Source organism: Pteropus medius, unplaced genomic scaffold (genome assembly GCF_902729225.1).
Source record: "Pteropus medius unplaced genomic scaffold, Ma_sr-lr_union100, whole genome shotgun sequence".
NCBI lineage: Eukaryota > Metazoa > Chordata > Mammalia > Chiroptera > Pteropodidae > Pteropus > Pteropus medius.
The window spans coordinates 1,109,776-1,126,915 of NW_024342473.1; the positions used below are offsets into that span (position 1 = coordinate 1,109,776).

At 35.0% G+C, this 17,140-nt stretch overlaps 1 protein-coding gene and 1 non-coding gene across 3 annotated transcripts; both read right to left on the minus strand.

Annotated features, from left to right (window-relative positions):
- Window positions 1-332: 332 nt before the first annotated feature.
- EIF5A2 (eukaryotic translation initiation factor 5A2) lies at window positions 333-16,450 on the minus strand. Of its 2 annotated transcripts, none has more exons than XM_039865025.1 (5): window positions 16,294-16,450; window positions 15,418-15,617; window positions 14,750-14,854; window positions 5,565-5,696; window positions 333-5,043 (listed from the first exon to the last, which is right to left on the minus strand). In XM_039865025.1, the coding sequence occupies exons 2-5, from the start codon at window positions 15,580-15,582 to the stop codon at window positions 4,984-4,986; spliced, it is 462 nt and encodes a 153-aa protein (XP_039720959.1). In that variant the 5' UTR covers window positions 15,583-15,617; window positions 16,294-16,450; the 3' UTR covers window positions 333-4,983. The 2 variants fall into 2 exon arrangements, with proteins under 2 accessions (XP_039720959.1, XP_039720960.1); XM_039865026.1 differs by having other exon boundaries at window positions 15,418-15,637; window positions 16,294-16,433.
- LOC120604737 (5S ribosomal RNA) lies at window positions 12,342-12,460 on the minus strand. The gene has a single exon (XR_005653398.1). It is a non-coding gene; the product is annotated as a 5S ribosomal RNA (ribosomal RNA).
- Window positions 16,451-17,140: the final 690 nt, after the last annotated feature.

Genomic DNA, 17,140 nt, shown 5'->3' on the forward strand with positions numbered 1-17,140 from the left:
TCTGGCCAGGAGAGGGAGGGAGCAACTGAGGGGATCATTTTATGAACTATATAGATGTCTAACCAATGTACTGTATACTTGAAACTAATTTAAATTTTTAAAAAGCCATTAAAAATTTAAAAATAAAAACATCATTGTACCTAAATTTGGAACTAAAATTTAGAAATTAACATTCCCAGCCATAAAGCTGGGCCACTCTCTAATAAGGACCTAGAATATAAAAACACAATAAAAACAAAAGTTAGACTTTTTAAAAATAGTGATCTACATATAAGGTCATATAATTTTCTAGTATGAAAATGTTTTTAGAAATGTATATATACAATAGTGCAAGCTGTTAAATTAACTTTATTTTTAATATAACTGATGAACTTAACAAATACATTTTAATGTAACAAAAAATTACAATTGTTTACTATCTACATTTTAAAGGATTCTAACAAGTATTTTAGTATAGCCAAAGACTTAACATTTGAATTTTTCCCATTTTTGAAATGTAAAATGCACAATACCAATACTACATATCTTATACTTTTAAAGTTTTAGTTAAAACATGAGTCTAAGCAGGTAAAAGAAAGAGTTCTCCTACACCTAAGACAAATAAAATGTATTACTAATAAAGTGCCATTGGATTAGACAATGCTATTCAAACTATTTCCTTTTTGGAGAGGAGGACAAAAGTACATAATAGTCATTTTCATTATTCTAGTGTAGAACTAGTAATTTGCATTAGACGTTGTAACAAGCACAAGTGCTTATTTATCATAGATATTAACCACAATAAAGATTTCATTTCAGGAAAGATCACAACTATGACTCATGACAAGCTGTACAGTAATCACTGAATATAGTTTAGTGTCTAGGTTTTCAAAAGTGCAATCTCGAACTAAGATAAATCTAACTCTACCAAAACTAAGAAATAGTTTTAGGGACTTCATATAAATAAAAGAACCTCTTTTTTCAATTGTAACATAGTTTTTAACCTGTTTGAAGGAGAGAGGAATAGTGGTAGATGGTAAAATTTTGGCAACAATTATGTTTCTAGCGCGTGAAAGCCTGATAGGCACTGCCATAAGATGCATCTTTCACATAAGGAAAATGTGTTAATTAGATGTATACAGCACTTTTCAGGCACTTGACTTCATTCACTTGGTAGTTAAGTTGATGTTCAGATATTTATTTAATGGAAAAACATTAAATGATATAGTGACTTTGAGCCATGTACCCACAGAACATCTGTGCTCCATAAGTTAAATCCAAATGTTCCCTGCTAAAATCAAATAATGATGCCATATAACCAATTCAGAAGAAAAAAATTTAATAGATTAAAGTTAATACATTGAATTTTCTCAATTTTAAGATTTTCCACAAAAAAGTTTTCTTAAGCCTTGGTTGTCTATTACTTGCCTTAATAACAGGAGGAAAAAGGCTCGAAAACTGTGAAATGTTATGCCTAAATGATATTAGAAAATTTTAAACTGTTGATCAGTTCAAAATAATATACTATTTATGGAAATATGCCTTTCGTTGGCTCTTCTTAAGAGCCGGATTTTCTCATAGTAAGTCTGTTCCTCGTTCATATTATAGAATTCAATATGTAAACATTTTAATATACTCAAAAGAGCATTATAAATTTCGATCTGTTGTCCCTAAATATGTTTGAGTACTACTACATCAGTGTCTGGCTTTGAAACTATCTTTTGGGTCCATGCTAAAGGAATGCTTTCAAATATATCACTGAGGATAGGATTCTAAGATAAGACTATCAAATTCTATTCTAAAATGAAAAAATATGGCAAGATTCCAGTACAGATATTAGTAACGTTCTAATTTTTTTCTTGAATATTCGGTATATAGTTTAAGTATGTTAACATTAAGGATTTTTTTATTTGCATGTAATACAATTTGGGAAAATTCTGCAATATACTTTCAGGCAGTTAGCTTTAAAATAATGAAACTTCAGCTCTTAGCACAAACAGCCCTGAGAACAATGCATTCAAATTACAGCTCAACTAGAAATAATCTAATTGAGAAACTTTAAAGTACAAAAACAAATTCTGGAAAAGTTGTAAATTAAAAAAAAAGTTACCAAGATTTGAGGCACTACCAGACTACAGTACTTTTAAGAGTTGGAAAGACTTTGTAAAAAGAACAAACATACAAAGCTATGTGTGCACATGCACACATATTGTGCTATAATGAAAAACTGTGTCCCCAAATTTCATAGCCTAAACACTTTATTGAAGTATCTACTACTAAAGATATCATGCTCTGGCTGCAGGCAAGTTTTGGTAATTGTTATAAAGCATTGGTACTGAATTTTGTATCATCAATGGAAACAGATTCAAGAGCTTGGTTAGCAACAATTTCAAGTGACTGACAGCCCTTAGAGGGGAGCATGAAAGAAACATCATAATTATGATTATGACTCAAATGCTAAGTCAAAGTAGCAATGATTTGACTATTTCAGAGGGTATACAACCTTGTAGCAAATAAGGTATAACAAAGTATTTACAGTAGAAATAAAATGGTGTTCTAAAAAGAAACATATTCCACTTGTTAATATTATATAAACTGGTAAAATGCCTGCAGACAAAAATGGTTTATCACTGTATAATCTATCATCATGACAGTCTACATTCTATACATGGTAACCTGTAATACTTAACATTTGCTACAAAAAAGTACAACAAATACTAGTAATCAACTATTAACATTTCTAATGTCACGAAAGAACGAAGTCACTTCCATTTTGTGTTAAAAAATGTTTCCCTGCTTCTTTTTAATGTTATAAAGCTTTACTAAATGAAATATTTTGTTCTAGAGAAACATATATTGACTTACATGAAAATAAACAAAGTCCTGTATCTTTAAAATCTATACTTATATGTCAGAGTATTTATACTTCATTATAGTACTTAAAATGAAATATTTATGCATAAATAGGTTTTGCCATTCAAGGTATGAAGATAGAGATGCATTATTATAATTTATATACACTTACCTCGCTATCGAAAATATATTTATGTGAAGTTTGACGAGTTAGGAAGAACAAGGGCATGCTGATCCATAACTAATACTGAACCAGAATACTACCATGGTTAACTGGGGTCATATGTATGACCAGCAAGCAGCACAGATTGATAACTCTCTGGAATTCCTGTGGGTAACAATGCCAACAAGTAGCAAGTAAGATACACATTACAAAGTACTAAAAAAACTAGAGCAGTATGTAGTAGATACTCAAATGGAATACTGGAAAGAATTTAGCCTAATTCCTAATTGAGCTTTAGATGGGCAAAAGCTAAAATGTTACACTAAAAATTATTAACTACAACCTCAACACTTCTTGTGCTTTAGAATTCTCCTTGCATTTCCTTAAAGTATCTTGCTTTTTGTCCAAGTGGGTTTGCTGAGGCTAACACAAGACTTAAAAGTATGAGCAAATTAAGTAACTAAAACTTTGAGATCTGTTCCTAATGCAATTTCCAGTCACTAATTAGAACAGTTACAACATCTTATATATTTTCCTTTAGATGATAAGAATAGAGGCCTTATATAAGTCAAGGCATGATGGGAGATGTATCATAATCAGTCTTAGAGAATGATGGTATTACTAAAATAGTAATCTTGCTCTAAGTTTCACTCCAGTATAATTATTGTTATTGAGTTGAAGGTCCTCACAAACCCTGTGACAATGTTTAGAATTCTGGAAATGAAGTATATATAATGTAAAAGCCTAAACAGAAATGTAGCAAAATCATCTAAAACACTTTTTAAAATACTTCAGTTTATAGAATTCTTTCCTAGTTATACTTCACATGAGTAACAGAATTAAATCACATGATAATCAGAAAAGAAATACACATATGTACTTATTAAGTTAAATAATGATTATCACATAAAGTAACTTTTCTTCCATAATTCTAATTTGCTTTCATTCCACTTTAGAAAAAAATGTACATAAATTTAACATGTTCCAAATCAATTCGAAGTAAGAATTCCAGTTTTTGTCTTACAAATAAATATTTTGATGTCAAAAAGTCTACTTACAAATGGTTGGAAAGAAGTGACTACTATAAATACCAACTTTTATTGACATAATTTATCAATATAATTGATTTAAAAAATCAACATAATTGACAAAAAGCACTGCATAGTATCCAATAAAGCAGTTCACTCCTTTAAACAGAGAGAATACAAAAGTTAAAAGCAAAAGTACAACTAGAAAGAAACTTTCTATTTTTATGCTGATTACGAAGGCCTTAAATAAAAACCTATAACTTTAATCAACCCCCTTTGCCGCTGTTCCTTGTCTTCTTTATAATGTGACTAATAATCGCCCAACAGTTAATGCCTGTCAACCACAAGCAGGTATGAAAATCACCATATATAAGATTATATTAAGTTGGCCAACAATTTAGCAAAGAAGAGTGGGACTGAGATAATACAGGTGGGTACACATGGCTGCTAAGATAACTGACACTTTTTGATAATATTTTTGTTTAAGGATTTGTGCTTGCCACACACAGGCTGAAACTGTGACAGTTCCAATCCATAATTTACTTACTCTATGATATTAAGTCTGAAGTTAATGCAGAGCAATTCAACTGAAATGTGGTTATTTAAATACCACTAGAGCTACATTGTTTCACTTAAAACCCTGGTTTATTTATCATTTAACTAAAATTCAGGAATGATTTGGTCAAGCTAAAGCTACCTTGTCTATTTCTGGACTCATATGGAAAACCACAAGAGTGTTATAGGAAAAACACCTATAAAATTAAAAAAAAAAAAGAATTACACATCTTGATATTTTTAAAATTACCAACTGCCTGCAAAACTAACTCAGCACAATTTGATAACAAAAAATAAATGAGGTTGCTTATGAAGGCCATAGCTTTGGTGACAACTTAGGACCAAACTTTAGATCTGCAGTTGATCCAGACCTAAACAGTTTGCTCATGCCTGACGTTCCCATTTTTATTTGCAGGGCTTTATGGCTACAGCATATTCTTCACTCATTGCACACATGACAGACACCTAGAAGGGAAAAATGCAAACAAAAGTTATTCAGAAGGCAATATGCATATAAGATATATTTAATTCATTATATACTGTACATTTGTGGACATGTTATACACTTTGGAAACAGGTATTCCAAGACCAAAAAATCTACTTTCTTTATAGTTTCCTAAAGTGAAATTTCTCAAATTGTAATTTGTAAGACAACTTCCTTGGAATAGAGAGAATAAAAGCTATAAATGTTTCAAACTTATTAGATGTTATATATTCCCATAGCATTCTTTCCTATACTTAAAAGGGTAGCTCAGAAGTTGATCTTCAAAACAATTTGCGGCTGACATTGTCTATGTAGCAAAAATGAACACTTGACAATTTTTTGGTAATGGGTCTCTAAGGATGTCATGGGAAACCTGCCTTATAGAGATCATTTTCAGCATTTCACCAGTATTTAAAAGCTACATTTCATATATGGTATTTTATGCTAGTTTAGGCCAAATTTTTATAAAATGGTTTAAAAAAATCTTCTCATGTGTCTTTACCTGTACGTCTTCACCTGCATTGTATTTTCCTTCTATTTCTTTGCCGAGTTCACCTTCTGGCAGTTTAAGATCCTCACGAACTTCACCAGTTTCTGTCAGCAGGGAAAGGTAACCATCTTGAATGCATATCAGCTATTAAAAGAAATGATATCATTTGCACTGATTAGATTACACCCACCCCTTTGTAATATTTACATAGTTAAATTGCAATACTCATTAATTAGTATAAGCACACAGTGATACATTAATATATTCTTGGTGCTTAAAAATGCTAAACAAACAAAAGTATAAAATATGTACAGACTAAAAGTGTAAATTCACTCTTCCCTGCATCTCTATCACCCCCCCACTCCAAGTCTCTGCATTATTAAACAGTTTAGGCTTCTTTGTAGTGTATCCTGAAGCATTTACATTTATGTACACACTACAAATATAGTTGTTCTTCAAAAAACAGTATATGTATTTTTCGGCAAGCTGTTTTCACTTAATAACATATCTTAGAAATCTTTCCAAACTGGAAAATATGGACTTATTTTTGTCTCTTCAACCACTTCAAAATTGCATAGATAAACTGTAACTGACTCAACCATTTTCCCATTAAAGGGCATAAAGGTTATTTTTAGTTTTTCACAATCACAAACAATGTGTTTTATAATTTCATTATGAACAAAGTTAAGTGGAAAATTTTTAGTCTCTAACTCACTGCTAACACCACTAGATTTTTTTTTAAAAAGACGAAGGTTAACTTGTTGATGACAAAATGAAACAAAACCTAATCAACCTAATTTGCAAAAGGCGCAGTTTTGATATAATTGATTCTTTTTTGTTATAGGCATGAGGAAACAGCCAGGCTGCATTAATTTATTCTAAAAGCATGTACACCAGCAGTGTGCCTAGAATTCTAACAGTTTTTATAAAAGGCAATTATCCAGAATACAGATGTTAATGTTGACACACACAAAAGGAGTCAAAAGACATGGCCCCGAACCCCCTTTTACCACTAGGATATAACGCAGGTGCACCATAGCTCTCCTCTATGGTGCAACCAAATCTGGCTCTGGCTTTCTACAGAAACCCCAACTAACATAGGAGATTTCAGTTTTGCACATGTCTAAAATCTAAAAAACAAAAACCATCCTATAAAGCAACCGCAAACACTTTTAATTAATCTTTATCTCTTTCGACTATTTGTGAGGTGGCTGGTAGAGGAGTGGGGGAGCAAAGAGGTTATGTAGAAGTATAATTTTTAAATAAATAACTACAGGCTTTGAGGTGGATCTTTCTGATTTCAACTCTTTTTAGGAGTTCCCTATTGCTTCTCGGCCTTTTGGCTAAGATCAAGTGTAGGAGTTCTCTGAAGTGGAACTTGTCTATTTTAAGAGTTAAAGGTTCACAGTGCCATTACTGACTGAAACATAAAGCTAAATAGTAATACTAGTATTTTGATGTTTATATAATGGTGGTACATTGTTTTTTGATTTTAAGAATTCATAAAATAAACTGTGGGATGAAATAGAAAGCATTTCAAGTATAAAAATATATAGACATATTATAAAACGTCTTGTAAAATGTATCTGTATGTTGAGTATCTTATTAAAATAAATTGCTTTATGAAATAAAATTAAAATTCCCAAAAAAACTAAGCTATAGAAAAATAAAATTAATAAAAATGAATTATTTGATCTTAAATTATTTATTTAAAAATTTTCAGATATACAGAAAAGTTATAAACATAATGCAACAAAATTCTTATCTTTTACCTGGATCCGTCCATTGTTAACATTTAACCACACATGCATTTTTTTCTCTCTGTATATATAAAATATATAAAATACATACCATACACATTCTTATTCTTTTCTTATTTTTACTGACCCACTTGAGAATAAATTTCACACATCATGACTCTTTAGTAATAAATACTTCAGTGTATTTTTCCTAAGAACAAGGACATATCCTTATATAATCATTTTATTTTTCAAAACCAGGAAATTCAATATTGCTAATACATTATTCAATGTATAGTTCATATTTAAATTTGCCAATCGTCCCAATATTGTCTTTGATAGCATCTTTTTCTTCCCAACTCCAGGATCATATCTTGTATTTGGTTGTCATGTTAATTTAGTCTCTTTTAAACTGAACAGTTCCTCACCCATTGTCTTTCCTGACAGTGACATTTTTGAAGAGTACAGGTTTGCTGCATTATAGAATGTTTCTTATTTTGGGTTTGTCTAATTATTTCCTCATGATTCAGGTAATAAACTTTTGGGAGGGATACTACTAAGTGAGGTGTCCTCTGGGTATCCCACCAAGAGGCAAATGATGTCAATTGTACTATTACTTGTGATGTTAACTTTGATCAGTTGGCTAAGGGAGTATCTGCCAGATTTATCCACTCTAAAGGTATTATTTTCCCTTCTGTAATTTGCAGTCTTAAAAAAAAAAAAAAAAAAGCTAATGGTGTCATCGCTGAATTTTAGGCATTTTTTGTGCAATTGTTTTTCCATCTTCTCTCAAAGCCCTCTCTGGTTCTACAGAGTTGGCAGGAAAGAATGGTGAGGAGACAGTTATAAGTCAATTCTAAATACTTCCTTCTAATCATTATCTTTAAACCAATCTATTCATTTGATAACTTTAAGATGCCTTTGAACTTGTTATTAGCAAGCAGGGAGACGGGAAAGGGCAGGGTCAGAAAACTTATAATAGAGGTGTTTGGCATGCAGGAGTATACTAAGCTGCTGACTGACAAATGAAATTTATATACCCACAAAATACTGGTGCCAGAATGTGGCATCTATTATTTCCTACTAAAATAACCCAATGTATGGTGCTATTTCTCCCATAGGTGTTATTTCTCTCTATAGGGTTCCTTGGAAAAATGAGTAATTCCAGGTCCAGAGAAGAAAGCATACAAGATGAACCAGGAGCCAGCTGTTATCCTAGTAAACATAGCTTAACAAGACCACTAGGCTCACATTACAGGGACTCAGGAGCTAAGCTGAATAAGGTCCTTCTGGCTGAAGATAGAACAATTTGAGAATCAATAAGTTTAGTAACTGCAATGGATTGAAATACAAATACGGTAAAGTTCATAGAGGAAAAAAAACCACTTGATTAGTCATCTTCACTGAATACTAGGGCACCAATTCATTTTGAAAACTGGTAATCAAAAAGAATCAAGCATTTATATTGTCTTTCCTATCATATACTATACCAAAGGGTAAACAAAAAAAATTATTGAAGGGAAGTTGCTCTTTATAAAAGTGTTCTGGCTAAAAAAAAAAAAAAAAAAAAATGAAGAAATGAAGGATTATTTTGTCTCCCCTAATAAATTAATGGGTTGAGGCAATTATATATCTACTAACATCACAAAAAGATAAACAATCAGACTTATTTACCTGGTGGTTGTACAGAACATCACCTATGGAGTAGTTTGTATTACAGAAAGAAGAGGAAGAAAATAAAAATCTAAACTGAATCTGATCAAGCCTCTACATATAATTATCAATTTCCAGGAAACATATGAGACAGAGGAACATGTTAAACGATAAGGAAATGCAATTAGCAAAATACAGAATGTGAGAAAGTCTACAGAACAAATGATGTAGGTTTTTTTTAATCAAAAAATTGAAAGAGGAGAGGGGGAGGAAGAGAGAGAACTCTAGTGCATGAGAGAGAGCTATAGATTAAAATAAATTTAAGAGATACACCACTTGGTTTCAATGTGTGAATTTAATTTAGGTCCTGATTTAGATAAATTACAAAACAAAAACAATAACCATCACATCCCAAAAAGCAAAAAAAAAAAAATGTATACAATTAGAAAATATAACTATTGATTGGCTGATTAGATATTTGAAGGTATTAAGGAATTACTATTTTTTCTGGTGCCACAGTGTGTTTTGATTTTTTAATAGTTCTTATCCTTAGAAATATATAACAAAATATTTTCAGATGAAATGAAAAATGATATAATATCTGATATTAGCTTTAACATAATCAAGAGGTAAGGGGTACAGAAAGAAAAAATAGGTGTGGGGTGTAGATGAAACAAAACTGGCTATATGTTGATAATTGTTAAAGCTAGATGATGGATATATGGGGGTCATTATATTTTGAAAAGTTCCACAATAAAAAGTGAAGAAGAAAAATGCTATGGTGTATAAGAATTCTGTGAAGAGCACTGTAACCGCTAAATGGTTGGAGGCACAAGGAGTTGAAAAAGCAAAGCGTGAACTAAAAGGAAGGATATGGGAAGAGTTAGTGACTACGGATTCTGCCCAGGATGTGATCAGAATTAGAAAGAACACTAAAAATGGGGAATTATAAAGATTTTTTTTGCCTGTATTTGAATTATTGGTATACAACAGAAGGCTAGACAAGGCATGTCATCACTACAGGTGCCTTCTGAGCCCTAATTTCTGAATTTAATTTTGTTCCTCATTCTATTTCAAACAACCAGACTTAAGTCCTCTTCCTTTCTATTTCTTCCTTTTCCTCTTCTTCCAGCCTCTCAAGCTGCTTACTTAGAGCTGCTGGTCCCTGGTAGAGACTTAATGCTTGATCATTATTTTAAAACCTAAGCAAATAACACTATCATCAACTGGAAGCATAATCTGACCCACCAAGCCATGACGTTGGGTATGCACAGCAGCACTCCATCATCAAGTGGAAGTAGCATATACGAGATCAACTCGAGCAGGTCCTAAGGTCACAAACAAGTTGTATAAGAACTTGGCTCAGACTAAGAAAGCACCCTCTTCTGCTACATCAACAACTTCTCCCTCAATTTATACCAATGGCTTTATGGGGAGTTCCCCTATGACCTGCTGACTGAAAAAGAAAATTCCTAATGGTTTCTAGATGGTTATGTGTGATTTGATGAAATTATTCAGAGAGGGCCCTGAAAGATAGTGGAGGTGAGAAAAGCTTCATGAACTGGACGTGAAAGAAGAAAGAACCAGAGGTTTGCATTTACACTAATTATGGGCAATGCCTAAGAGTTTGGGTGGAAGGTCAAGGACACTGAAAGAACAAACAGAAAAATTGGTGACAGTAAATGTGGGGAAATGGTAATGTGGAAGGACTCCAAATAGTTAGAGAATGTGCCCATATGAATACCAAAGGGTATCTGTTACAAAGGGAGACAATTAGGTGGACAAGATAATTCTATCTGTGAATGTCTTTCAGTTTCTTTATGTAGTCTTTCCAGTCTTTGCTCAATTGGCTTATGAAGAAAGTAGCCCTGGTGGCATGGACTCAAAGACACAGGCTTGCTCTCACCAAAGCTGATCTGACTACATACACTGCCAAGTACCTGATATGGTACCATTCCCCAGGGGTAACAGCAGGCCACCTGGCGACTCTGTATTCCTTCCGTCATGGAAGAGGCAGTGGTTTGCACTCATTCCATTAGATTCTTATTCTAGGTATTCTAGGAATGACTCCCCTGCCTGCAGTGCTTCTGCTAAAATCCCATCTGTGAATTTATAGAATGCCACATTCCTGTCAGTATTGCGCTTGGTATCATTTCTGACTAAAAACTTCATTTGACGTGCAAAATAAAAGAGAACAGGACAATGTTCAGAGAATTCAATGGTCTATGCACTCCGTCATTTGAAAACAGTTTGCCTGTGTCAACTGGGCTATTAAAAGTGTCATCTTTGCCATCGGCTGAGTGATATTTTGTGGGTTTGGGTGCTATTTAACAGGTTGCAATATATTTCAATATATGGTACTATTTCTCCCATTGGTATAATATACAGGTCTAGGAACCAAAGGTTGTGGCTCTTCTTACTATTATTCCTAATGATACTGTAGCAAAATACTTGCTTATTGTTCCTGAAATACTGGGATCTGCCAGTTTTGAAATTTTTTATTCTTAAAGAAAGACTTCTTCCACCAGGGAACACAAAGATGCCACAGAACAGGTAAAAATTATAAAAAGACTTTAACCTCAAGGAACACATAGAATCATTATTTTCTTTGTTGTTGTTCTTTCTTAAGTTGTAACAATAGAATTCAACTCACATATGCCAATATCCAAAAGGCATACCATTTATTTGAAGAATAGACTATGATTTTAATATTCATAGATTTGGCAATTCACCAATCCAAAGGTCCACAATATGTGCTTTAATATATCCTGCAGCAGTTAGTTTTCTTTCTGAAAAATGGTCTTCAAATGACAGATAAAACTTTAGTGAATGCAGAAAAGGCACTTGTGTTGTATATACAGGAACATAGAATCTTCTTAAGAAACTTGATTCAAATGAGTGCCAGAGTCTGAACAAGTGTTTCTATATTTTAAAATTTGGGGATTCCCTACGGTGTCTGGATATATTTGCATTTACACCATCACTGAGCTCCAGACAAACATAACTACTTTGGGGAAAAGTAAAAGAAATTAGCAATTTCAAACCTAGCTGCATCTTGCAATGGAAGTCTGGAGAAAATTTTTCTTTCATTCTGAACTTATTTTAAAATACATAAAGATAAAATTATAAATATTAATGTATTTGTTTTCCTAAATATTTAGTTTTTAATTATTATAATAAATATGTATATAATATATTATATATATAACATATACATATTTCACTCTAGCTGACTGCCAAACTGGCACTTGAAACACTCAATAAAGCAAATACAAAGGACATATAGCTAAATAATAAGTAGGAATTTAATCAAGGCACTTGGGATAGGTGAGTGAAGATCTCCACAGCACAATAAATATAATGGGTAAAGCTTGCAGAACAAATTTTTTTTTTTTAATGCCTACAGCACCTGGTCTTCCTAGGTGGTCTTCCATCCAAGTACTAACCAGGCCCGGCCCTGCTTAGCTTCCGAGATCAGACGGGATCGGGCGTGTTCAGGGTGGCATGGCTGTAGACTACTAATTTTTTGAAATGAACAGAAATAAGTACTCTACGGTGACTTGATAATGAAGGGATGTGATCACTGGGTACTTACTCTACAAGGCACTGTTCTAAGTATTAACTATATAAATCTCACAATGATCCCATGAAAGGTTTATTATTTTTATCTCCATTTTATAAATAAAGAAAGGAGGCAAGAGGTTAGATAACTTGCCAAAGGAGGTCACACAGTTAGTGCTGAAGCAGGGGTTTGGACCCAGATTACCTGGCTTGAGTTATTCTCTTATCCATTCTGCAGTAAAAACTACACACCAAAGACTGAGACAAGAGTGAGGCAAGTGAGATACTTGGTCTTGGGTGAAAAATTTAAAATGGCATCAAAAAGAAGTATCAGCCATAAGACAAATATTTTAACTCAATATTTTAAAAGATTAAAAATGTAAAAATTCCATGATGAACAAAATATCAAAATTTTAAATAATGATAGAATCAGAATTACTGATTTTTCCTTTTGCCTTAGGCTCCTATGTGGCTTAGTATTGTTACTGGTCCTACCTTTTTTAAAAAAATTTTGTGCTCTAGACAACAGACTCCAGGCCCTGCTACATCTCAAAATAAAACACAAATCAAATTTTTCCTTTATGTTAAATCTTGAGCTCCAATCAATAATTGGCTAATTCAATCACAGTAGTAATTATCTGAACTACTGGTAATATCTGAATTACTGATATCATATTTCTGAAATATTCAAAAGCAAAAGTATTCTATGTTGGCTGCATGTTAATGAATATCATAAATGTTGAATAGTCAAAACATTCACGTTCAGAATTAAAACAGAAATCCATTTTCGGCAAAAGAAAATTCTATGCTTAGCCTTAGTTGGCTACACTATTCTTACCTCAATGAATAATTACCTATGCATTTAACAAATGTTTATTGAACACCACTATATGTCATGTCTAAATTAGGTGTTTCCAGAATAATGGAATGATTAAGTGGGATATTTACCCAGGAAAAGGGAGAGCAGAAAAAAACTACTTTTTGGTATATATCTAACTTAGGAGGTAATTTAATCCTCACAATGTCCTCTTTTGTGGATGAAAAGACTGAGGCTCAGAGAGGTTGTGTAATTTATCTAAGGTCATCCAGCCAGAAAGTAGCAGAACTGAATCCAAACCCAGAAATGCCTGACTATAAACAAACAAACAAACAAACCACTTGCTATTATTATACTAAGACAATTCAAATTTTTACAAAGGCTCGAAAGCAACCTAGAAATCATAAGTGGGGAAGTAAAAATATAAAACTGCTCACTAGATTAAAACCATGTAAAAATATGTTTACATGTGGACAAAGAGTAAAAGAAAGTCATGGGTAATTACAGTTGACAGTAGTATTCTTTAAAAATTATGTCATACAATAAAAGGTATAGAAAGAAATCAATTTAAACTGGATAAAACAAATCTAAGTGTCACACTCGTATTTCTCACTATGTAAAATGAACAGAAAAGAGTACTAGATATGGTATGCTTGACAAAGAAATGGAAGACTTTCAAGAAAGACTTTAGTTATGATTAATCTAAGCTCCCACATCCTATGAGGTCAATGGTTTGGTTACTATCAATACTCAAAACAACAGAATGCTGTCATTAAACATGACCTATCCAAATGTATAATTGGAACTCAAATGTGAAGTTTATACCTATAATTTAACGAAAGGTCACAGCATGGTCACGGAATAGAAATAAAACAATTACATAGTTTTTAAAAATTTTCTTCACCATATTCAGTGACCGTGTACTTTACCCTTTATGTTTAAGGCTTTCAACTTATTTATTTAAGAATATCGAATGCTGACTCACATTCATTAATACACAAACTTGGTTGGTGGAACATGAATTCTAATAATTTCTTGGAAGTCTTAAGTCTGATAAGTGAAAAGAAATAAAACATATGAGAGAGTCATCTAAATTTGAAACATTTTACAACAAAGAGAATAGTAATTTAACCAAACATTAAACTTATTCAGTCATAATATGCAGAATATGCAGTCATTTAATCTGAGAAACAAGAAGTGTTAAACTTTTTAAAAATGCAAGAATGTTAAAAAATAGCAAAGTAGAATAATCCTGAAGAAGGTACAAATTTTAAATATCACTATTTCTCCAATTTCTAAGATAAGTGGTACCTAATAATTGTAGAAAAATCTACACTACTCCTGGCTTCTGTTGAATTACAACTGATAGCAGAATGTATTTACACCTTTAAGAAACAAGAAGCACTCTAAAGGAAATTATTACTTACTTGATAATCATTTCTCTTAATATTTGGAACATCCATATTGTGAGTAGAAGGGCAAATATCTTCGTATTTTTTGCCCGTGAAAATATCAATTCCAACAAGGTGAACCTAACAGAGAAGGGAGAACAGGAGACCTATTTAATCTTTGCCAAGTATATCACTCATTACATACACAAGAGCACAATACCAAAGACGATTGTGACAGATTCTTTCTCCCTTCAAGGTCATCTAATCTTACTTTCTTAAAAAAATGTAGTGGGCACAGAATTAAGAAGAATGAACAACTAAACAACATCACGACATATCAAGATCTAAATCATATACAGCCCAGTAATTCAATTAAGCCAAATAATTCAATTATAAAAGTGAATAAGAAAAATGATGAACTTAGGTTTCTTAGAAATACGTTAGAACAGGTTTTCTCATTTGTAAACGAACAGATCTAACTCACTAAGATTCAGGAAAGTTTCGGTTCCCAATTAATGAAACATTATAAGGGCCCAAGGAGGAAATGCTACCTTTCAGTATGCAAAGCAATAGCTGATCACTCAGTAATTGTGGGAAGGAAAAAAAAAGTGCTTATTTTAAAGTTTTAAGTATAGAAATCTCATGTGCTGTAATGTAAAGCAAATGATCAAAATCAACGCAGACGTACCTGGAAGGGCACTTACCTTGGCATGACCATGTTTTCCAGTTTTGGAAGTTGACATCTCCACTATTTTGCATGGTCGTCCTTTGAGCACCACGAAGCCGTTTTTGCGCAGGGCCGAACACTGCATAGGGTAAGTGCTGGAAGCCCCAGCGTCTCCAGTAGTGAAATCAATTTCATCCGCCATGGTGGGCTGAGGAGAGGGTAGCTTTTCCGAGGAAACTACGCGAAAAGTTTGTTTGCTTTTTAACAACGGGCACAAAGATAAAGAAATATCTCATTTCGAACAGGTTACGTGCCAAGCATCATTGATCTATTATTTGTGCATTTATAGAACATCTACCCAAGAACAGTGGGCACTTTCTAACTTTGGCCTCTACAAACTTTTCCATCCTTTGGTGGAGAGGTGGGGAAGGAAGTTGCAGAGAGCTAGCTAGGGGTGAGGGTACCCGCGCCAGCGCAGGGAGCCGCAAATCCCGGCCCCCATCGTCCCACCGCAGAAGCCGGCGACCTTCCCGCACAGCGCCGCGCCGCACCTCCCGGCCCTCTGCCGCCGCCCTGATCCCCATTGCGGGGGACCCAGCCCAGGCCGCACGTCCCCACGAAGGATGGGGATAACAGGACCAGGCCAGCAGCACCTAGCCCTCGCTCACTGGGCGCGCACTACACTCCCCGGACGCGTCGTCGTAGCCCCGGCCTCTCATGCGCCCCCTTATCCTGCCGGCATCCTCAGCCTGGCCCGGCTCCGCATGGGCCTGAGATCTGGTGGGTCCCGCGCTCGCCTCCGTTTCCCCCATCCATCCTTTCTCCTCCCCTCATTAGGACTCGGCTTCGGCCGCCTTTCCCGGCCCTGCCTCGCTCCAGTCCCAGCCCCACCAGTTTTTCCGCATGTCTTCACCTTTCAGCAAAGAAAGAGCGCCTTTCGCCTGCGCACCCGCTTTGGTCCCCTACAGCAGCGGCGGCGGGGGCGGTGGCGGCCGCGGCAGTTCCAAGAGACGGGGCGGGGCCGCCACACTTTCCACACCCCGGCCTCCCCGCCCTTTCCCGCCCCCACCTCAGCCCCACTTCCGGGATAGGTCTGGAGCGTCACAGGCACCGCCCCCTAGGGCTACCATTGGCTACAAGGTTCCCGAGGCCTCGCCTAGTCACGTGAAGAGCGCCCTGGCTACCCCACGTGCTGCGGATTAGTGCACTTCCGGCGTGAAGAGCTCTTTCTGGAGGCCGAATGGTGAAGGTAAACTCGTCAGCAAGGAAACTTGCTCTCTCAAACTTTTAGGTTCGTTGCGTTCAGATTTCAGTCGAAGTTTATGGGAACCAAGCCACGCGCTCGGTGGCCCCTGCCCTCAGGTGCGTGCCTGTTGTCACGTGCGAGTCGTCAGAACTCCAGAGGCGGGTGAATTCAACCGCGTGGCTGTGGAGGGAACTTTGGGTTCGAACTTCTGGCCCAGCTTGCAGCCTTCTTTGGTGGTCATATCCACACTTGCTCCTCGAGATAGAGCCCAATACGGTATTTTATTACCCAGCTCTGCACTGTGAGCTCCGCGGAAGACCCAAGCCACCCATGATGAGTTTATGGTAGCGACTGCCACTGGGTGCCCCGCCGGAGTCGGTAGCCCTCTCAGGGTTGAGAACTCAAGAGACGTCGTAGAGCTGAAAAGCAGCGGGGAAATGACCTAACTCACTCCTTGCTCCGGAAGCTATTTTAGAGTTGTGGAGGCGAGCTTATGTCTGACTCCTCCTACATT

What these genes read in the sequence shown, in the direction of transcription:
- EIF5A2 (XM_039865025.1), bottom strand. Translation starts at nt 15,582, where the DNA reads ATGGCGGATGAAATTGATTTCACTACTGGAGACGCTGGGGCTTCCAGC. An exon ending in TTAAGAGAAATGATTATCAA is followed by an intron (nt 5,697 to 14,749) that starts GTAAGTAATAAT and finishes TTCTTTTAATAG; the next exon opens with CTGATATGCATTCAAGATGG. An exon ending in ATGCAGGTGAAGACGTACAG is followed by an intron (nt 5,044 to 5,564) that starts GTAAAGACACAT and finishes TTTCCCTTCTAG; the next exon opens with GTGTCTGTCATGTGTGCAAT.